The sequence below is a fragment of the Takifugu rubripes genome, chromosome 15 (genome assembly GCF_901000725.2).
Source record: "Takifugu rubripes chromosome 15, fTakRub1.2, whole genome shotgun sequence".
Lineage (NCBI taxonomy): Eukaryota > Metazoa > Chordata > Actinopteri > Tetraodontiformes > Tetraodontidae > Takifugu > Takifugu rubripes.
Genome location: NC_042299.1, coordinates 13,044,871 through 13,067,651, shown reverse-complemented (window position 1 = coordinate 13,067,651; position 22,781 = coordinate 13,044,871). Strand labels below are relative to the sequence as shown.

The 22,781-nt window shown below is 45.6% G+C and overlaps 2 protein-coding genes across 5 annotated transcripts; both read right to left on the bottom strand.

Moving 5' to 3' along the window:
* Positions 1-3,906: 3,906 nt before the first annotated feature.
* Positions 3,907-8,168, bottom strand: plp1b (proteolipid protein 1b). Its single transcript, XM_011611511.2, is given in 8 exon segments — positions 3,907-4,585; positions 4,661-4,726; positions 4,896-4,969; positions 5,225-5,356; positions 5,359-5,401; positions 5,625-5,781; positions 5,873-6,059; positions 8,012-8,168. Coding segments are annotated over 8 exon segments (735 nt in total). The 5' UTR covers positions 8,016-8,168; the 3' UTR covers positions 3,907-4,513.
* Positions 8,169-10,652: 2,484 nt separating this feature from the next.
* Positions 10,653-21,786, bottom strand: nlgn3b (neuroligin 3b). 4 transcript variants are annotated; one of them, XM_029847837.1, is made up of 8 exons: positions 21,437-21,785; positions 18,327-18,769; positions 18,104-18,236; positions 17,242-17,301; positions 16,361-16,510; positions 15,553-15,738; positions 13,326-14,115; positions 10,653-12,613 (listed from the first exon to the last, which is right to left on the bottom strand). In XM_029847837.1, the coding sequence occupies exons 2-8, from the start codon at positions 18,582-18,584 to the stop codon at positions 11,815-11,817; spliced, it is 2,376 nt and encodes a 791-aa protein (XP_029703697.1). In that variant the 5' UTR covers positions 18,585-18,769; positions 21,437-21,785; the 3' UTR covers positions 10,653-11,814.
* Positions 21,787-22,781: the final 995 nt, after the last annotated feature.

Here is a 22,781-nt window from a genome sequence, read left to right as displayed (position 1 = left end):
TCCATATATGAGAGTAAATTAGCTATGCAGATGCTAATCGTGGCTAAAAAGGTGACATGGAGACAAATTATACATCTGTGAATCCCCCCCATTAATAAAGTATAAATAAAACCACTATAATAAACATGAAAACATCAAAATATGTCCATTCACTCCATTCTAACTTGCACTGCAGTGTGATAAACAGACCGGATATAATAGAAAACCTTAGGGCTAAGTAGCTGTTTTCCTTTAAACCCACTGATATGTTATGAAAAGGTGCTCTAACACTGATCTCACAACACGGCTGCAAAAAAGCTCTCATAATAAATAAAAGAACATTCATATATCGAGTAATTATGATTCATATATGCAGGCCGCCTCAGCATCCTATCCACTGATATTTTATTGTTTGATGTTGTGCAGCGTGATTGAAACATTACCTCTATTTTACCTTTCCTAAAGTGAAGCTGTAGAATCCATTATTTGAATCATGAAAGTTCTGTAAAAAAAAAAAAAAAAAAACCTTATCAAAATCAACTAAGACAAATTTTCACTTCCTGCATTTTTTAATGATTTTTAGGTGCCTCAGGAGTTGAGTCCTATTTAAGAAATACAGAAATTCAGGTGGAAAATTTTTTTAAATTCACTTCGGGAACGTAATCCTTGAAACCTGCCTTGAACTGCATTGAACATTTTTTATTCACTCACAAATACTTGCACCTTTCTTCAGAAAAACACCCTGAAGGAGTTTGGAAGACGTGTTCAGTCGTTCTAACAAGGTTTATTCGGCAGATTCGGGTTATTTTGCCACCACAAGCACTTCAGTCCATGAGAACTATAACCACCAACATAAAAACAGCCAAGACGGCGGAGCCATTTCAACAATGACATCCTGCCACATAAAACATGATGCATTAGGAAGAGGGGCCAGCAATCGTGACTTCGCCAGCAGCGTTCCCTTCTTGCATGGGTGTGGATAGAGATGGGTCTGCATCTGATCCCAGACCATCTGAGGGCGCTAAAATGACCGTCCGCCGATCTCAAAGTGGTTCAGTGGATAAATGCCACATTTCCTAAAGCCTTCTTTAACAGTCCTCACACCCTCCTCCTCCTTTGCCGCCCGATATGTCCCTTTAAAAACACCCGAGAACTCTTTTTTGCTCACTGCAAAGTGAGCGCGGTTTGGCAGTGTTTATCGCCTATGAGCGTGGCCGAACCGCTGCTTGAGAAGGACGAAGAATCCCGCGTCGAGCGGCTGCAAGATGTGAGAGCAATGAGGCGGAAGGCACAGCAGGACGACGGCCCTCCTTGCGAGCTGCTTCCACCACTTCGAGGTTCACCGGACACTTGTGGCCGTTAAAATCAGCAGTAGGGGGGCGCTCTTTGGGGACGTGCAGAAGGAAGTGTTTGAGGAACCATTTCTTGAAGAGGTCAGAGTTGATGCATCCCGAGTCTGACCACCCATAAAGGGCGTTCGAAGGGCCCGCGCGTCTTATAGCTTACCCCTCCGGGGTAGGCCTTTGAATAAATAATAAACGGAGGAATGTCCTCTCCAGCTGCGTTGAAGCAAGCTAGGACAGAGATGTGGTCCCTCAGACCCGCTGCTGGCTTAAAGCCCATATTGGCAGGTTTGGAGAGGGCCGTCCTCTTCCTGCCCAGCTGGAAGCCAGTCTCGCTGCAGTTGAATATTTGGTGAGGCTTGTCTCTGAGTGCATGTGCGTTCCGTGACAGTGCTCAGCAAGTGAAAAAACTGATCCACTGCCTCCTTCCTCACGCAGAGGGTCCTCCCGCGCACTACGTTTTCTGCCGGCTGAATGGTAATTTTCTTTTCTTGCCGTTTTCTGAAGTTCAGCCACCAGGTCTGGCCAAGCTTCGAGAAGGCCACCCTTCGATGCTGCCGCTTATAAATGGTTTGAGGCGAAGGACACGAGCTGTTGCTTGGTTAACGGGAAGCCGTGCTGGACATGTATAAGGAGAATTCAACCAGCAGCTCCTCATCAGCAGATGTGATGAGCTGAGCGGGCCCGCTGCGACTCCCCGGCGCCACGCGCCCGCTGACTCTGTCGCCGAGAGACGATTTGGGGACCCCGAACTCTTTAGCAGCCTGTCTGACCGTACACCTCCCTGACTTCACCTCAATCAGAGCACGTTCCCATGGCCTCCTCGGTCCATTTTTTCTTTTTCCTCCCAATTTGTCAAGGTGATTTCTTGATGGCATTTTGTCTAAGACAAGCACAAACACAAGCAAGCACATTTTTTAGTTCACAAAACGGCTTTTTTTTTGCTGTTGTTGCGTGCAGCTTTAACCCAACTTTTAATGAAAGCTAAAAGGCTGAGGTCAATAATAAGTGTTTTGCAGTTATGCTGTAGCTTTCCCGGAAGAATAACATGATAAATGTGAGGGGATTTTGCTGGTCACCTGTGCAGCAAGACATTTTTTGCATCGATTAAAACGTATTTTCTCTCACTTCCTTGCAATCCTAAATAACAATGAAGCGGTTTGGCATCAGGAACAGTCAGAGAAGCCACTGTAAACACAAGCAGGAGGCTACAACAGGTCTGCTAGTCTGCAGTGCATTGAATAGAAATCGCTCCAAGGTTCTCCTGTCAAGGTTCTCCTGTCCTTACTTGTTTTAGAGGCTGGTGGAAGTTCCACGGTGGAACTTCCGCCGTGTTTATCTTGAGCCGCACCGGCACCTTGGATTACTTTTCCAACACGAACGTTGTGGTACTGTTGTCGTATTTGTCCCGTTGTTTAAACATTTAACGTGCGAACCCCAGCAGCAGTGTTTATCTACACCCGTCGCTTCATGTCTCTGGATTAAACACTGTTTTATTTACGCGCTACGGAATCTTAAAGTCTTTACTTAGCAAGAAGCTGCTAACGCTGATTACAGACATGCTAGTGTTCAGGGCGGATGTTGTGGTTCCCTCTTCAAAATAAAAGTCGGAAGGTTGCCCCTTACAAAAATAAGAGTCTAACAAAAGGCTCAACGAACATAAAGTCATAGCTACGTCAGCGATTGTAAGATTCTGCTGTGATCCATAACAGTTACTTACCTATTAATAGTTTAATAGTGATTTTTATAGCACACCTTTTATTTACTGCTCTAGCTGTAGTTAAATGTAGTCCAATTCTCTGTGTTCTATGCATTGCTGAGAGGAGATACAGGAGAGATACTTTTTCCATTGGTACAACTTAATCTGTTGCAGGTCCCAAGACCAGCCTTTTTTACAAAACAGTATGATGGAAAAATCTGTTGGAAATGATGACTCATCAGACAGTGAAGTTAATTCTGAATTATTGCCCGAGACTCCAGTTGGAACCACTATACAAGATGGTGAAACTGCTCCCTTCCTTATGCAAAGCAGATCCATTAGAATCTTCCGCTGAGGTTGCCTCTAAAATTAAGCAGGCGGGATTCTTCCTTTTCAAACAACTGTGGAGTCGTCATCTGACGCTACAGCTGTAACAGAGCCATCGAGCAGCGTGCCGCCTTTGAATTAACTATAAAAACACAATCTGAAATGTCTCCTGTTGAAATGAAGCTGATAAAACAATTCCCCCGGTAAGATTGAAGAAGATCCTGTTGAGACTGTAGCCAAAGCTAATAAAATGTGCTCTGAAGACCTGGGACATCTGCTGACTCCCATCTTTTCAAATGAGCAAAGAATAATTTGTGATTACTGCTTTCAGTGACACTCTGGGGCCTAAGTGGGATAAATATACCACCAGATAAGACTAAATCCCAGTATGATTGAATTACATGATGCTGATATGATACAATAGTGAACATTACAGCATTTAGCCGCTGGTGCGGCTTTGTTTCATTATGGTTTATAGGGGCTGCCTAATGAAAATACTGGATTATTTTTTTGGTTGCTGGGATAAACTTTATTTGGAGGGAAATAAAAAGACAAACCTCTGCTGTAAATATTTTATTTGGCCTTTATCTTTAAATTAAACACAATTACTGAAACATCAACACATCAGTCAGGGGAAAAAAAAAATCATTTTAAGTAATTAAAAAACCACCATTAGTGAATTCTTGTTCTTCCCTGAGCAGTTATAAGCAAAAATGCATTATTGATGAATGCAACGTACAACGCAAAGAATTTTGGTGCCTTCACTTTAGTTTGCGATGGTTAAGATAACAAACCACATTGAAATCCAAATCAGAACCAAAATGTGAACAGTAAATCTTTGGAGGGTTCATTTGAGATGAGCTGTCTTAATTACTCGTGAAAATCGGGCTGTGGACAATTTTGCAGCAGCATCGGAACCATTAAAGCTTCCCCACAATAAAACGGCACAGCAAACGTACGGGGAGATGCAACGAACAACAAAGCCGAGAGAATCATGTGAGCACCCTGCCATTAGAGGAGCAGTGGTTGACGATGGATGTGGATCATCTTCATCCCTCTCTCTGTTGTTCTTGGGTGCAAATGACGAGGAGCACGTGTCCACAATCAGACAGGTCTATTACAGTAGCAGATGAATGTGCAGCTATCGTTGCCAGCTGGTCACCCTTTAGCGGATCCCCTTTCGACCCAGGAACCGCAGGACTGCGTAATTGTAGGTGGTGGCGATCATATACACAAACTGCGAGAGAAGATGTGGAGCTTTAAAGTTTGAACTGTATATTTTTCAGTGCATATTTCCACGGCAATCGCTCACCAGTGCAAGCAGAGTGATACCAGCCCCGGCAAAAGCAGCTATGTAGAGGTCGTAGGTGACGTAGAACTGTAGAACACATGTGCATAAAACCATCAACCAGGTGTTAAGTGTCCCCTCCTCACTTACACACACTCATTTTCTCACTCCCCCCTTCAATAACTAAGAATGAATGCTAATATGCTAATTTTAGAGCACAAACGCAATGCGGGGAGCAATATTTGATTCCTGCACTCACCTCACTGGTTTTACAGATAGAAGCCAGGGTCATCCCACAAGACTTGCCCGGCATTGCATTCCAGGGGAGTAAACCTTGAAATAAAACGTAAGCGCGCAGGTTAATTCCAGTGCCTCTGAAACGTGATGATGCACTTGAGCGCCTGCTTTGGACACAGCAGGGAGGTATCGTGAGCAGACTGACAGGAAGGCACGGTTATCTTCATCAATGCGTATCAATGCAGCATCTGACTTGGGACGTTCTTCTTAATGATTAATTCATTTCTGTCATGGCGACATTAACATTCTTCTCGGGTGGCCGCGCGGTCGGTCATTATGAGAGCAACGCACCGTACTGCCTGGCATCCATGCAGATCCAGCCGTGCTGATTAATGCTGGGGGTTGTTTCAGCCAGGATGTTGATGTTGTGGCAGGTCTGCTCCATGTTGAATAAGAAGAAGACCGGGATGGCGCTGAGGGCAACACTGCCAGCCAGATAAAGGCCAGGATGTACGTCACTATGATAAACTGTAGAAATACAGGACACACTTTGTTGGGTCACTTGAACGCAGCACAGGAAAAAAGGTTTTAGTGTGATAAATGCGGTGCCACTAAATAATCCGTGGATCGTAAGTCAGGATTCCCTGGAGACATCATAAACCCAAGAGCTTTTCATTGAGAATCATTCCAATGTGCAGCAGTGACAGTGATGTCATGCCCCCCTCCCTCTTTGAGACGCCCCCGTGCTCACTGTTAGGCTGAGGCATCGGCCACACTGGGTGCTCCTGAACTCCCCGAAGGACTGCTTGACGGCGCTCGAGGCGTAGAAACCCTCGGCCAACAGACAGATTCCATAGAGGAAGAAAAAGGACGCCAGGCCGTAGATCACATACTGGAAGTACTCGATACTGAGACACAAAGACAAACCAGCTCAAACAGGAAACCGAGACAAGAACATCACAGTTCAGATAATATACTCAGCGAATACGTGTCACTCACAAGAGGCCAGGACCGCAAAGTCCTGAGGCATTGCGGGCGAAATATGTTTCCACCAGGACTTCAGTTTGGCTCAACGCTTCGTGCCCACAGCCACAAAATAATGCCATGCCAGTATAGCACAGCAAGGTGGCCACCAGGGAGGGGTAGGGCACTGCCCCAATGCACCGGATACAGGAATCATAACAACCTGAGGGGGCATAATATATCAGCACACAGGCGGCACACACCGCACATATAAGCACACAGCACATCTACGCCACAGAGGAGGCTCTTCAGCGCTACGACAACAGCCCTGCTTTGGCGGAAAACCCACGTGCACGTGCCACAACTCCATCAGCAGGAAGCAGCAACAGAAAAAAAAGGCCAGAAAGCAGGTTTCAAGCAGTATTCTCCAATAAGCGTCCAGACTGAAGCCGTCGCGGCTGATTTCCCGGCGACGGCTCCTTCCACTGGAAGCTGCGCTGCTGGAGCGGGTAGCAAACATCCACAGTGTTAATACATGCATGGACAGAAAGAGAGGAAGGCACCTAATGCTTTGCAAAGCCAAGGCTGTCTGACTGGAAACATCTGCTGCTTCTGATCCTGCGCCCCACGACGAGAAAGAGGGTGAGAGCGGACAACGCTGCCTACAAGGTGTTTCCCGTGGTAATGGAACCCTCTCTGCACAGATTTGAACCGTATTTGCCAGCTCCTCTGCTCCTACCGACACCTGCAGCTCCTTCTTCCGCTCTCTCTGGTCCTGCCCTCTTTGTCCTGCGGCCACGGGCGTCACCAGGCAATTGAGAGATGGGACTGAAACACCGAGTTCAGGAGCCCAGAGAAAGAACTCCTCTTTGTGACCGCAAATACAGCCGCCTTTGTCTTTGCCACGATCAGGGGATGAACAAAGAGCAGCGATGTCAAACGAACAAAGAACTCGGTGCCCCGCACACACACGCACACGCAGTGGTACACGGCAGCCCAGGGGTCACCAGGATCATCTCAACACCACTGGCAATGTCACTGCTGAGGCCATCCTCCACCCACAGCTGCCTGAGTTTGGTGCCATGGTACCGGGCGCCCACGCCAGCAGGGGGCAGAGTTTCAAAATCAAACACCAGGCAGATGCATACGGAATGAGTGGAGGTCGTTTAAATATCTCCATGACGACGATGACATCAACAACAACAACAACACTCAAACACAGAACTATTGCTCGACACTGAGGAGGATTTGTGAACATTTAAACTGTATCAGTGCAAAAATAAGCACAAGTATATACTGTATATATGTCTTATTTTATTTATCTTATTCTAGTGTTGTGTTCTTTATGTTGAATGTCGCAGCGTCACACCAAGACAAATTCCTAGCTTGTGTAATACTGTGTATTACATGAACAATGGCAATAAACCTGATTCAATTCAATTCACTTCAATTCAAGACTACAGTTGGGAGAGAGGAGTAGTTGGTAAAAGAGTCAAACAAAGTGCCGTTAAGTATAAATAGTAACAGCAGGAAGGCTGCCAGAGTCTGACTGAAGACAGTCCGCGGATGCCTCAGCTGCGCCCCGCTGCTACAGCGGAGCGAAGCAGAACCTCGGCGCCGCAGTTTTGAACTCAACGACGTCGCTGCCGATTCATCAACCACAACTCGAGGAGCTGCTCACAAACTTGCGAAAGTTAAACAAGACGAGGGGAAGTTCGCCTCACGCAAACTTGCTAATTTATCCCCGGAACCCATGTGGCGAAATCTTGACCTCTTCCACATGAGTGACCTGGCATGGCCTTGGTTTGATGTCTGCCACTGTGATTCCAGTTCGCTAGATGATTAAAATATATTGGCGGGGGGGAAGAAACGAGTCGCCTCTGTGTACAGAAAGTCCAGAAAAACATCCTCAAAAAAAATCATTAGTGCATGTGAAAATACAAGGGCAAAGGGTGGCTCAATGATGAATCAATCCCCCCCATCTGCATATTAAATACCTTTGATGAATGAAAAGCGTATAAATCAAAATGTTGCCCCTCGCCGCACAAGGGCAACATGTTGTCTGAGGACAGAAAAGATGTATTAGAGCCAAGATTAGTCAGTTATTGAGAGCCACAGTTCCAAATCACATTAATAATAAATGACAAGAGTTATTAAATTTTTTTTCCCACTCACCCATGTCCAGAGAGAGGTGTGGGGGGGTTATTGACGTTTGGCTGGTGGTGGCCTTGTGATGGCGATATGAGAAGATGAGAAGTTAATCCTCGCCGATCCTATATGAATCTGCCCTGCGCTTTTGTCTCATCAACAATAGAGGGACCACGTCTCCCAAGTCACATCTTAAAGTCACAAGTCCCATTTTAGCTGCCAGTCATTATTTATATAGAGCCACAGGACAAGGGACAGAGGGGAGCACACAGATTCAGATAGCTTTTTATATTGTTAGTATCTGTCCACATGTGCACTATCATACCTGTTTGGGTGAATATTTGACCTTTTTTAAGTATGAATGTGTCAAACTCAGAATCAGAGATTTGAGCCTCTGGTCAACCCCTGAAGACTGTAGGTCGATTCTGATATTATTTTATTTTATGTTTGCGAATCACACTAGGTGTCATCAGTAATTGCTTGTGTGATGGCTTTTGGATGCTCCAAACTGAATCTGCCTGTTGCAGTGACAAACGTGTGCACGACATCAATGAAGTGACACCTCTGGGTACCTCAGAGCAGCATCGTCACAACAGAGATGAGAGGTGTAAACAGATAAGGGAGGGGGGTGTAAACTGAACACAACAACAGCGACTGACATGGCTGAAGTTGACCAACAAGGGTGACATTGACTGTTGGGTCCAGCTGCTGCCCTCCTTCCCTCCCTCTCTCTTGTTTGACCCAGTTGATGTCAAAGCTGGGCTCAGTACAAAGGAGCCAGTGTGGAGAGGGAGAAATCACCATGTTGGTTATTTTGTTTGTTTTTGGGGGGGTTTTTTTTTGGGGGGGGGGGGCGGGAGCCATCCGCTGTTACATTTCACTAGACTCTATGTGAAAATGTTATAGAAGATATCGAAGGTACGGTTATTGTATGGTGCTGTAGGGTTGGACAAATCAAATTACTAGAGAACCGCGAGCTGCTATTTACAAAAATGCAAATGTAATGAATAACGTACTGCACAGAGAGGACCGACGCCTTTGAAATCTCTGACAGAACATGCAAAACACAGAGACGGAGCGTTACTAATTAAGCATCCAGGCCTGGGTGAGAATCAGTAGAATTGCTGTCAGCTGAATGCAGCAAATGTGATTATAGCAATAATGTGGAGATTCAAAGACCCACATCAATATAGGGAAACTCTCACAGGCTCACCGGGGTGAGCTGATTCAAAAATGTGTCCATTTAGGTTTTAGGATAAGCAGCAAAAGGATGACGAGAACATGTGCAGATTAGGGGGGAAATAATTCCGTAGAATAAATACTGATATTCAAGCAAACAGTAACAGCCATGAAAACTATCGTACTCTCGTTCCGTGCACTTTGGGTGTATTATTTCTGCTCAGATGCCACTCGTGCCATTTCTCCTACACTGATTTAGCTCTCTATTTTATGCTGGAATTATTAAATAATAGTCAGGTAGTTAGCTATCTAATTATTTATAGATATTATTAATTGATTATTATCCCTGTCAATGAGCGAGAACGGCTGTAGCATATTTATATTGACGCAGCCTGCACAGACTGACTGGCCTCACAGTATATTCGACCTTGTGACACAACTGTGTCTCAAATCTAGAAGCACTTTAGAATTGTGGTAACATTGTAGCACTCTGAGTTAGAATGTGTAACTGTTTACTGTGAGACTGATACGCTTGCCAATATTTACCCGTGGAAATCAGTAGTAGGCATGTGTTTATGTTGGGGAACAGGTAGCCCTGTGGACGTGTTTGCAGCACCTCCCCGCCTCATTATGATAATACGCATTGTGTTATCATTTGGCAGAGTGAACAAACAAGCATCACACAAGCAAGCATGAGCTTGGAGGACAGGATCGCATCAGGCTCACATAGACGTGGGCTGAATGGCAATGGCCTCCCGTGGAGAAAGCCTAAATTATTTGTGTCAGCGTACAGCGGAGAAGAGGAAGGAGCGTGCTCGCTTGTGTGTTTGATGTTACGCACTCCGCCGGCTGTTTGCCGGGCTACCACGCTCCAGGTGTGTGAAGCTTAACCCCACAAATGTGGGAGGAAAACCTTCACAGCCTTTCAAAGACAGAGGTCATCCCGGCTCTGCCTCATTAAAAACCTCCCAGTAAATGAATCTACTGGCGCTCAGTTTTGTCTCTATTATTTTTTACTTCAAAACTTACCGAACTGAATTGGACAACTAATCAGCGGACTGCACAGGAGGAACGTGATGTAATGCTGATGCTGACATGAAAACATTATTTAATAGGACGGATATATTTGTAGCCACAGATCTATGTAACTGTGCCTACACCTGACCCATACCCGCCTGTATCTAACTGGATTTCTAGATAACTACACGATCTGAGGACACTAGAGCAGACATTTGGGCGGACTGGTATCAAACAGAGGGGGGGTTAGCACTGTCTCCTCACAGCAAGAAGGACAAGGCCAGGGGATTTTCTCGGTGGAGTTTGCATGTTCCCCCTGTGACAGGGTGGGCTCGCTCCAGATGGGTGGACCGTACCAAACATGGCTGCCCGCAGGAGGAGCTCTAATATCAGCCTAGCATAGAAGGACATGCTATCATATGCTACTGCATTCCTGCATACACAGCAGAGTATCTACATTGGACAAGACTCACCAGTTCCAAAAGTCTTTTAATGGTTTTTCTTTAAACAACATTCGGATCGTTTCAAATTAATCAAAGTTGTTAATCATGTTTGACTGACCCACATATAGAGCTTATATTTCGGTAGATGGTCAAAACCACCGGTCATGACATACCGTTTTCAAATGAGGATATTTAGTCGGTATCCATACAGTTACATGTAATTACAGCTATTGTTCTGAATTCTTTACAGTATTCATAAATGAAAGACAAATCAAATGGAAGTCTAAGTTTATTCTGTACAAAGAAGCCAAGCTGAAAGAACCATGAGCTGGTTTGAATAGGAAAACACATTTTAAGCAATTCTATTTTATAGCAAAGCCAAAGGTATATTTGTACAACATATTTAGCTAAATTATAGACACAAAAAAAAGATGGTGCAAGGATACTGGAAAATAAGACTAGAATCTAGATTACACAACACATACTGTACGCAAAACGGAATGGCTAATTAAAACAATGGTTCATTTACATTTGTGGAGCTCTTTTCTCGCACACGTGCACGCTCACCCCAGGTGCGCGCCCTCACACATATGCAGCTGCTTTTGTTTGCACTAGCAGGTATTTCATCATATATCTTGGTAAAATTTTTGCACGCATGAGCAGGAAAATTCAACCAAATTTGAAGATTCTGGGCGTCTGCAGTTACTCTTAATAACAGTTACAAGGTTTTTTTTAATGCAGTAATAATAGTGTCATTAGAAGCAATGTGCCAGGTGAGATGTTCATAAAATATCCGTAACAATAATAATAATAATAACATCAACACTGGTTATGGTCTCCACCATGAGATGAACGAATTGATCAGAATAGATTGAGTAATAAAAAGCTTATCATACAAATCCAGCTGTATAAACATTATACTAAGTTCTTACTTGGTAAAGTCCCCAAAAAGCCAAAGTTGAACATGAAATGCACTTTCTATCTTTTTGCCTGCCTCTGAAAATGACATTATAAAATGACTGCAGTTAGGTTTCCTATTGTGGGAGCGCAAAGGCAGGATGTCAGTGGTTGTACATCTTTGGAAAAAACAAAACAAAGGTATTGGATTCCTATTTTACCTACATATCCTAAATACAGCTATACATTTTCAGGTTATCTAAGTTTAGGCTCCCTTCAGCTTCCTCTGTCAAGCTATACCCGTGTGGTGGAGTGGGTGCTGGGCAGGCCTTTAGAGCTGTACCCAGCAGGGAAGGTGCTGTATGGACTCATGTTGGACAGGCCCATCAGTGAATTGGGGATCATGGTGATGTTGTTGGGGGTCATCAGAGGGATGTCGTCAGGGGAGTGGCGCTGGCTGAGGGAGTACTCCATACTTGGTGAGATGTGAAGAGGATTGTGAAGGGCCTCACACTGGTTCCTTTGCTGGGATGACTGGCTCTCATCTATGGTGCTGGTGTGGCTCATATTGTTACCCTTGCTATCACACTGGGGACTGGGTTGCTGGGACGTGTCCTGCCGGCTGCGTTTGTCCTTGCGGTAATAGAGGGCGGCGAATGCCAGGACGTTGAGAAAAAGCAGGGAGGCCCCCACAGCAATGGTAACGCTGAGCTCCGTGGAGTAATCTCTCGGGTTTGGCATGATGAGAGGACCCATCTCCCTCCCGCTCTCTCCGTTGTTGTGGCCAGAGGATGCAGGTGGTCGACCGGTGGTGCCAGATCGCTTACCATTGGACTGGGTGGGATCCAGTGGGGTGACCTTGGTGGTGGTGGAGGAGTAGTGGAACATGTCGTGAAGGTTGTACAGATGTGGCACCAGGTGTTTCCAGAAGGCCACTTTGGTGGCCCGGTAGTGATCGCGGATCCGAGGCTTCAGGCCAATGTGCAAGTACAGCTGATCATAAGGGTCATACTTGGACCAGGCCACCTCCTCAAAACGGTTGGCCTTGGTATGGATGAACTTGGTGTCCTGTGGCACAGGCTTGTTGGGATCCCTGTAGACACGTCACAGAAAGCAAAGCCGGCCAATTTGGTTTAGCTTAATGGACAACGTGACAAATATATTACAAACACTTTGGTAAAATTTGAGAATAAAAAAAACAGATCCAAAGTTTACTGTCCAATAGATACATGGCGTGTGGTGTCACTGATCAATAGCAACCTGGGATATTCAGCCCTACATTATACTGAGTCACGGTAGAGATGACAGAGATTTATGGAGTATCACCGTAATAGTCTCCCCGTCAACACACCCTTTTTGTTGAACATGCTGTACGCATTTATCAGCATTTCCTTGTAAATTTTAAAATCCATCTCCTCTAGGAAGCCTGCCCAAAGAGATAAAACTTGATGTGCACTGGGAAAGATTATCCCGAAGCCTCAGCGGTCTGTTCAAGACTCAGCTTTGACTTTATGTTGTATTGGCTGCTTGTATCCTCTACAGGTATTTAATGAGAGTGTTAAATAAATATCACTTAAAAAACACTTGAAGGTCCTCTAATTCATTCCATTTCAGCCGGTAAATCCTGTTTTGGAAGCAGATTCATGCTGCGTCATGTTTCTGCCCAGTGACAACCAGAGCTCACCAGTCACTTCACTCGATCTGTGATGTCACTTCACTCGATCTGTGATGTCACTTCACTCGATCTGTGATGTCACTTCACTCGATCTGTGATGCCAATTTACTCGATCTGTGATGTCACTTACCCACTCTTGGCAAAGTTGGTCCAGTATGTCATAACCACCGCACTGAGCATGATGTCATTCCTGGAGAAGTTACATGGGAACAGGTCGGTTGGGCCCACCATGGGGATGCCGAACACGTAAGGCACCTCGTCACCATGCGCCGAATCTGACCACACGGGCTTCATGAGGCTCTGACAGTGGTGGTAGAAGGCGTAGAAGTAGGTTGGCGAGCCGTAACGAGCGTGCAGGTCAGCCGTCACCACCGAAGGCTCCACCCACTGGTGGTCAGTGAAGAGGGCAACCAGGGTCTTCCTCCTGGTCTCCGGGTTGTCCTTGTCAGCCCAGTCTGTGTACATGAACTTAATTGTCTCCCTCAGCGTGTCTTTTCCTTCCGGGTAGCCGTACAAACTGTCTACAAAATCTGACACCGCAAAGTCGAAATCGCTTCCGGACACCCCGTCCTCCAGATCCATCACATTCTCCACGAAGCGCAGCCCCTCGCCCTGATTGACTCCCAGCATTATATCATAATTGAGGAACTCGCCCTGCTCCATCAGGATCTCTGGGTCATCTGGAATGACATCTCCATCTATGACGGGACCGAAGGCCACGCGATATCGGGCAGCTTGGATGTCTTGCTCCACCAGCTCTTTAGCGCTCTTCTTCTGCAGGCAGGAGACCATGTCAAGGGTGTCCAGCACGTTGCAGCCGACTCTCTCGGCCAACATGCGGGTGTACTTGACTGGTTGGTAGTTGACAGCCCAGCTGGACAGTGCTGACCCACTCTGGATGATAGCTCTGTGGAACAAACCTGTGCACCAAAGAGAGACGGAGAGAGAGAGAGATGGAGAGAGAGAGATGGAGAGAGAGAGAGAGAGAGAGAAGGCAGGTGAGATAACCAGCTCTGCTCATTCATGGCCATGAAATCCAATTTACTGAATTGGATTTTTACTAGAAACCTTAATAGCACTCTAAACAACTTAAAATAAACACACAATCCATCTTCTAAATACTCCTATCTGCAATAATCTTTGGCACACAAACCTAAAAAAATCTGGATAAGATGCACTTTGAATAGTTTCGATAAACGACACTTTAAGTTGAGTCCTGCAAAGTCGGTCCTGGGCCAATCATATAACCCTCCCTTTTTATTGATCCATCACGGAGCATCTTCACCATCATACAGCAGCTGAATAAAAGTGCGGCAGAGCTTCAGAGGAAGGGTCGACTTTCTAATTATTTCGCAGCACTTGTAGAACAGTTAATAGAGTCCCTCTGAAAAAATCAACATGGCGTGCACGGAGACTGCTGATGGCGAGTGCACAGCGGTGAGTCTGTGCAGAGAGCTGAATATGCAGTCACCCCGATCCTTCAGTGTTGATACAGTAAACACGCCGCTCGGTTGAATTGTTTCTGCGCTGTGCATCCGCTCTGTCTCCGTGGATTTCGCATCCCACACCTAAAAGTGACAGTGATATGAATCATGTCAAGAAATACTCTGCTGAGGCTGAGCGTGGCGATGCCTACGAGAACAACGCTGGGGCAGTGTCACTTTCTTCCTTCCCTGCTGTCATTTATTTTATTTATTTATTTTTTTCCCAGGGCAAACCGCTAGCTAGGCTACTTCAAAGACAGCCAGAGGTCTTTGTGCGTTTGCTGCAGCCCAGGGAGAACATCAAACACAAACCACAAGAACGGACAGTTGCCACAGCTGCCCTCGCGTTAAATAAGCAGCGTTGTTTCTGTCCTGCAGAGACGAGCACAAGCAGGAGATCATATGCAATCACTGACATCTCGTAAGGGGAAACATGGAGGACAGATTTGGTGTTTTGTGCGCATGCAGCCAAATTGTCTTCAACCAAGGTTTTGATAACATAAAAGATCATTTTGGAATTCAAGATTTTGCTGAGGCGCTTTTATTACCTTTCATTTGATCCAAAATGATTGAAGCATTAGTCTGTTTGAAAGAGGCCAGAGGTGAACTCAACAACCTGGTGAAGCATTTTTTTGCTTTTTGCATCTTTGTGAAGCTTTTAGACTGATTAAAGTAAGTAGACAGGGACAAAAGCAATAAATTACTAAACCCTCAATTGCCTTGCTTACTTCATCTCTATGACAGACTTGCTAAAGATGAAGTAAAAACGAGGAACAAACATTTCAAAAAGCCAAAAACGTTGTCACTTGTGCACGTTGATAAGCTAACCGCAGCGAAGAACTGTGTCTTCAGAGCTAAGTGACCCTTTCTTACCTTCTGAGTGGTGGGACAGAGTCAGCAGGCTGACACAGGAAGCTCCGATTCCAGATCCGAATACAGTGATGCGACCCGGATCTCCTCCAAAGTAACCAATGTTCTTACTGATCCAACGGAGCGCTTGAATCTGATCCAGGAGTCCGTAGTTTCCTTTGGCCGCCTGGTCTCCGGTACTGAGGAAGCCTGAGGTGCACAGAAAGGCAACAGAACCAGTGGTGAAGTCCAGATCTTCAGCTTGTGTCAAAGCTTTGATCTGAAGTTGTAGCCCAGCGGGGCAACCAAAAGAACCAACAGCATCCCCCCTGAAAAGAAAATCAGCTTTTGCTCCACTGACGGCGTCATGACTGCTTTATTTTAGCCTCTGTGCAACAGCAGCGCTGCTCAACAAATCGGAAAGCTCTCTGCACATATAACTTCATATGATTTGGAGTGCATGAATAAATAAATGCACTTGTTTCTTTGCGAGAATTTAGTTAATCTTCACAGTAGCTCTGCCGCCCGAGCTTATTACTTATTCCTTTTCCAAGTCTTATTTAAAAAATACAAAGCGTCTTGTCCTTGGGAATGCTGCAACCCTAGATCAGATCAGCTAGATTAATCTAAAAGGATATATGAAAGCCATTCTAGAAACCGATGCATACCTTCATCAATTTCCTCTGATTATACTATTAGTTAAGGCTGTTGAACCAGTCTTTTCACAGGTCGTCTTTTTATGGTTGATTACCGACAACGTTCTCAACCTCTCAGACTAAACAAGGATTAAAACCCCCATTTGAAGCTCCATTAACAGAGAAACTGCCGTCACCTAATATTCCGATCCTGTAGTTGAGCGTGACAACCACAACATTTCCATAGCTGGCGAGCACGCTGCCGTCCATCATGTTCCCAGTGCCCTCCATGTAGGAGCCTCCGTGGATGTACACCATCACAGGTCGGGCTTCGGAGTCCCGGATGTCTGCAAAGTCAACACACACACACACGCACACATTCATTTGTTGACAGGAGGGAACACTAATGAAGCGTCATCGACATCGCTAGGCTTCATATCACTGCGGCATGTGGGTAAAGACGGCTTAGAAGAGGTGCTCAGAAGCAGCGACAGGCCTGTGGTGTGCAAGCTGTAATGAGATTCAATAAATGTAATGGAAAATACACAGGGGGAGTATGAAAAAATAATGTGACAGATAAATAGAAGAAGCTACGCTACTGGTGATCAAAATCAGGCAGTTTGATCCATGTTCAACAGTTAAATTCTATGAGGCATGCACAAGCATTAAAGTCATGTTTAGGTTGTGCAGTGGGCACTTTATCTACTGCTACAAACTCAAACTTCAATAAAAGTAGAAACTCTATATTTCATGCTCGGAGACCAATTTGTTATATTAACCATTGGCTGTCATTTACAGGGTTGATAAGAAGGATGAGCATCAAATGCAACACCGTGATCGATGTGCAAGTCAGCGGAGATCAAATTCGTACTGTAAGCGCTGCTGCACAGGACAAGACGAGCAGCAACAGCAAACTTATGTAATCATAAATCAGGCTGCTTTTTTCTCTCGCTCTCAATACACTGAAAATAACAGAGCCCCCCACAGGAGACAAGAGCTAAGAAGTCGAGGATCTTAATCCTCCAAACTGAAGGGAAAAACAATCCATGCATCGAGAGTCCAAGCTCACGAAAAATACCTTCCAATATATGAGTCTCAGCGTGTGAGAAAGCCGCCCCCTTTTTCTTGTGCTGGCTCCCTGGGATTCACATGAAGAAAAAAAAGGTGAAAGTCATTTTAGCAGTTGCAGACAGTTTCAGGAGCTTTTCAACAGCTGCAGCATGTGAGTCGGCGACGCCAAAACTATTAGTTGGTGGCCAATATCATTTGTCCTCTGAAGTGTTACAGAAACTTGCAGCTGGAAGTGCTGCAGATGCACAATCAAAAGTTCTGCATCGGTGAAACGAGTAATGAATTCACGGAATGCCGTAGGTGTTTTTTAAATAAACACGGACCGAGTCTGAAGAAGTAAAGAGACCCTGATGGGTTGTGCTATTTCCAATGTAACACGAATGGAAATGGGAGATTTCCTTTAGGCAGCAGTCACTCAGAAGCTCGGTAAGATGTTAGGCTACACCGTTTGCTGTTGATCTGTTGTTGCTATGATACGGATAAGCCAAAGACTGCGCCACACGTGGAAGCGGAATACAGTTTAGCTTTGCACAAAGAACATTTTACTAATGCTGAATTCTAATGAGGAAGGTAATTATAGATCGGAGTACTATGAATTAGAAATGTGTTTGCTAACAGCATCTATAGGCACAGTCCGTCGCCATGACTACCAAGTAAAAACAAGTAGATTCCGGCTTGGCTCTTCATTTTGAAAGAATTCAAACTAAATAAAATAGTGGTGACAGCGCTACTGATGGTGACTCAGCCCTTGGTGGCAGCACATGAGAAGCGGTGGCTGACGTGCTTTATGGTGACAGCAGGAGGAGGTGGGGAGCAACAGTGAAGCCACGAGGAGCAAGGAGCAGTGCACGCCCAACGCACACACTCACCGTCGTCGGTGGGAGCGTAGATGTTCAGATACAAACAGTCCTCGCTCTGATCCTGAATGTAGGTGGCTACTGTGTCCAGGTTGTAGGTGAACCAGATGGGCATCATGATCTCTGGCACCGTGTTGTGGATGTTCTGAGGGCACACGGGCATGAAGTGAGTGGCGTTCTTGACCCCTGACCATGAGGCGGGCTGCTCGGGCGGCATGAAACGCTTGTCACCCACAGGGGGGGCGGCGTAGGGGACCCCCAGATACTGATCAACGGGCCTGAGCACCTCGCTGGGCACAGGAACCCTAAGGCCTCGCAGTTTCCCAAACTGAGTGGTGACTGTTGGGTAGAATTTCTGGCTGGTAGTCTTGGTGAAGGACCAGCAGGAACATAGTATCCACCAAAGAAGAGCACAGTGGGTGATGGTCACAGTCCCTTGCTGATGTAGCAGGTGTGAAGGCAACAGATGGTCTCTGAACGTAGCCAGCCACATGATCTGGAGAGTGCCGCGGAACAGCACGGACGCACGCTGTAGTGTCTGCTCAGCCCCTGTGCACCCACCCTGTCAGACAGGCATCACCCACGGCACCTTCGACTCCGACGGTCAGCAAACCCAAACACACCTCAGCCGAGTACGGACCGCCCCGACTCCCACTGTTCATCGCAGTAAACGCAAACCTGTAAACAAGACGAAAAACAAGGCAGACACCAGGATAAGTGTGTGAACGTTGTTATTACAGCTGACAAAATGATTGAATCTCTGATGGCACCGTTTTATACGATTTTAATCTCTCGGCGCAAACTGAGCACTGAGAAGAGGAGGTGATGAAGGATTCTGTCAAATCCGTCTGCTCTGAGGCTGGAGCGATGTTACAAAAGCATCTCAATATAAAAAGGTGTTAAACACACTTTGGTCATTCCTTAAAAGCAACAAAGAGAACACCGAAAGCATCAGAGCTTCACCTGACAAGAGAAATCATTCTGATGTTTAGGGACATAATACAGAGCGTTTCAGAGACACTCGCCAACAGGAGGTAATATTCATGCTGTGGACATCCTTGTTTGTGTATTACATGCCGGGTACACTGTCTGGCTCATAAGGGAAGCGTCTCAGAACCAGCACGTCTGGACCACACTGGCACCACCCCCACCATAGAGCAGAGTAATTGTAGGTTAATTGGAAAAGGCAGACAGTTTGTGTTTAATATCAGAGGAAAAGGATCCTTTTGTGCCTCTTATTTTTAGAATTGGATTTGATTTAGCTTGGAATGCTGCCTATCTGCATGCTGCATATTATTATGGAGCATATTCCTCTATTGTTTTATCACGTTGCCGCGCAGAGCTTTGCTGCTCAGTACTGAGTGTATGTTTCCCTCTTTAAATGATGGATTCTCGCGTGTTGAGGAATGACTTGGGCTTTGCTAATTCCAATTAAGATCATCAAAAATGCACACTTTCAGAGGGCTTCAGAAGCCGCCGTTAGTATGCTGGGCACCAGGCTCTTCAGCGAAACACAGGCAAAAACAAGCTTGTTACCCTAATCAAATTTATTGACATGTACTGCCTGGATCTTTGTCAAACTCTGCAGCGAAACAGCTTTCCCTCAGTCTGATGAACCTACCTATTTAGACCGAGGACACTTTCCTTCCTTTCTAATATAGCTGGCTAATTAACCAGCGAAGCAGCGCATCGGATTTCCCTTTTCCCTCAAGCATTTTGTTTACACTGGCAAAAAAAATTAACACCAATAAATGCTAATCTCCCTTTCACATGCAGGTGCAGAAGAGACTTTTAGTGTCTGTGTGTGTGTGTGTGTGTGTGTGTGTGCGTGTGTGTGTGTGTGTGGTGGGGGGGATCAGCCTAATATTGCACAGAATTAGTTGAGAATTATTGCTGCCACAGGCCACTTTGTCCGTGTTAATGAATGTGCCCAGTAACCAAAGGAGGACGATGCTGTCTCTCTCCGTGTCCTATCTGCTGCGTGACAGTGATGTAGAGCTCCCGGGACATTAAAATAGGAGGGACAGAAAACAAGATACCCCCCCCCCCCCCCCCATCCTGTAGATCAGGGCACATTCTGCTTTGAAACTGGTAGTGATCATTCATCATTCGGAGGTAAAAATCTTCTCTGCTCATGTCTGCGGCTCAAGCCGTGGACCGGATTATAACAATTAGCAAGGAGCTTTTACAAAATTATATATATATATTATTGGTTTCTCCAAAGTTGGTTGATGTTGGTGGAACAGAAGCACCAAAAAATTAAAAGCTGGTGTAGATGGGGAGAGGGGGGGGGGGGGGGGGGGGGGGGTGGTGGTGGTTTGAATTCCCTTTCAATCCCAATGAAATCAGTCTCATTCGATGGGGATTCGGACTGGATTTTTTTTAAACTTTAAATTGTTTAGGAATGCATTCTTTGACCTACAGATAAACAACCCTCCAACTTATCAAATATGAATAACATTTGAGATGATGGCAGCAGAGAAAGTTTAAACAATCGAATTTGGTTAAATAGGTGTGCCTGCATCAATCAGCTGTTCAGTCTTTCGAGTTTCACACCTTTGACATATTGTTACAGCCTCTTTTGCACCAGACGAATGCTGGTGCTGGTGATTTGGAGGGGGCGGTGGGGTACTTTGGCTTTCCGGGAACCTAACGCTTTAATTCCCATTTGACTGGCTTGATCTCAATTACAGAGCCATTAGAATGATTGCTCTAATCACGTTTCTCGCTCAACCTTCCCTACGCACATCATCGACAGACACACAATTCAACACCAATTCAACACTAATAAAAATCTCGGCGACAACATTTTATCGATCAGGTTCCAGTGTAGCCCGGGGTCCTCAGACATGAAGTCTTTTGTGGAGGAGCACACACACTACATCAGATGCCAAACTGGGCACCAATTGCCCTTGCAACATAAAAATCGACTGGTGCATGGATCAAAAAGGGCTGACGGATTCCCAAATATTCCCACCATTTAGCAGCGCAATGACAAGAGGAGCGCAGATAAGACACAGGTAGCATTTAACACGAACCGCTGGCGCTTTCTGGAAGAGATGAATAAATCGGTGGGGAGAAGACGCACAGCCACAGCCCAGATAGCATCGGCAAACTGCTGTAGTGTGTGTGTGGGTGTGTGTGTGTGTGTGTGTGTCACGCCGTGACTGAGAAGCCCTCTTTAATAGGTAGGACGTTGTTGAATTAAAGAGGAAAAAAGCCAACAAATGCTCCACCGATTTTTATTGCTCCGATTTTGTCCCGGTGCCAGTCAGTGATCAATCCGATCAAAGATCGTCCCACGGACAGAAAAAAAAAACCCTCCGAGCGTTTAGGTTTACTCACCTGCTTTTACAGAAGCTGAGACCCTCTCCGTGCCGAGATTGCATCCATATTCCACCCCCCGCTTTCGCTTTCAGACCAAATGCCGTGGCTAAAATGTCCCTCCGATTTCGGTATCAAACCCGCGGATCTTTACTACTCTTATCTCCTGCTTTGCACAGTCTGTGTGCTTTGCGCATTCACGACGCCAAGGTCAGGAGCGCCAACGGTTTTAATGGAGCGCCCACCATAGAGATCTCACTGCCAGCGCGTTACTAGGCAACCGCCGGGATACGCCAGTGCATTAAATTCACCCTCCAACAACCGACAAAATCCTAATTTAGAAACCATTAAGTAACCACCTTAACCCCGGACAGCACTCACGTACTCATGCGCCTTTCACTGGCACAAAACCCGTGTGCCAGATAAAGTGTTTACAAAGAAGTGCTCCCGCTGTGCACGCTGAGAAGATGTGCATTTCCAATGCATTACATTTAATTGGCGTGAGGCTTTTAGTGGGTACGCTGTGAGAGGCATGGCAAAGGGGATGGGAATAATCTGGGAACGGCCAGAAAAATACAAACCATCTTTCTTTGAGATTCCTGGCCGCCACTGTAATAACCTGTGTTTTAAATTGGATTCTTAATCAATGTTTGTTGCGAAGCCTGAACACACGCCCTCATCAAGCCCCCCTTCCCTGATCTCTATGTGAGGATTGTGTGCAAAAAGGCATGGCTGTGACTGGAAAAGGCACACTTGTTTAATAAAGTCCACAGGCAGTGCATTGATTTCATGTAGCTGTTCTTAACCTGCTCCGAGGAGAAAATGACAACAGGTAACAGGAAATAAATCCAAGGACAGTTTATGAATCCGGGGTATCTTAAACAGGAAATCATTAAAATGAGTGTGTTGTTGCTTTTTGCACTCCTTTAGATAGATTCCTGGCTGTTTAGTTGCTGACAGTGCATGCGCTTCCTCCTTTTTTAATGACCAGTGGTCATAACTGCTGCACAAACTGTAGAGCTGTGAGACCAGCTCAACATCTCTGCATCTCATCTTCTGCATGCTTCATTCAGTTCCTTTAAAAAAGAAAAACACCCATATTTGCACACGCTTATGTAGAGAATATACTGGAGCATCTGTTCCTTCATGTGTTCCTGAAGCTATGTTGAAGTATTTTCCCTGTGATGCAAAATTCACATCCTGAAAGGAAGAGGAGGTTTCCAGCACATATCTGCAATCAGTTTTAGCCTAAAGTGTGATCTGAATCAGCTTGATTATAGGAAGAGAGATTTAAAAAGAAAAACCTCTGTTGTGTGGGTGTCCTGCAGTAACAGCATGAGAAGAGGGTCCATTCTCTTTCATGATG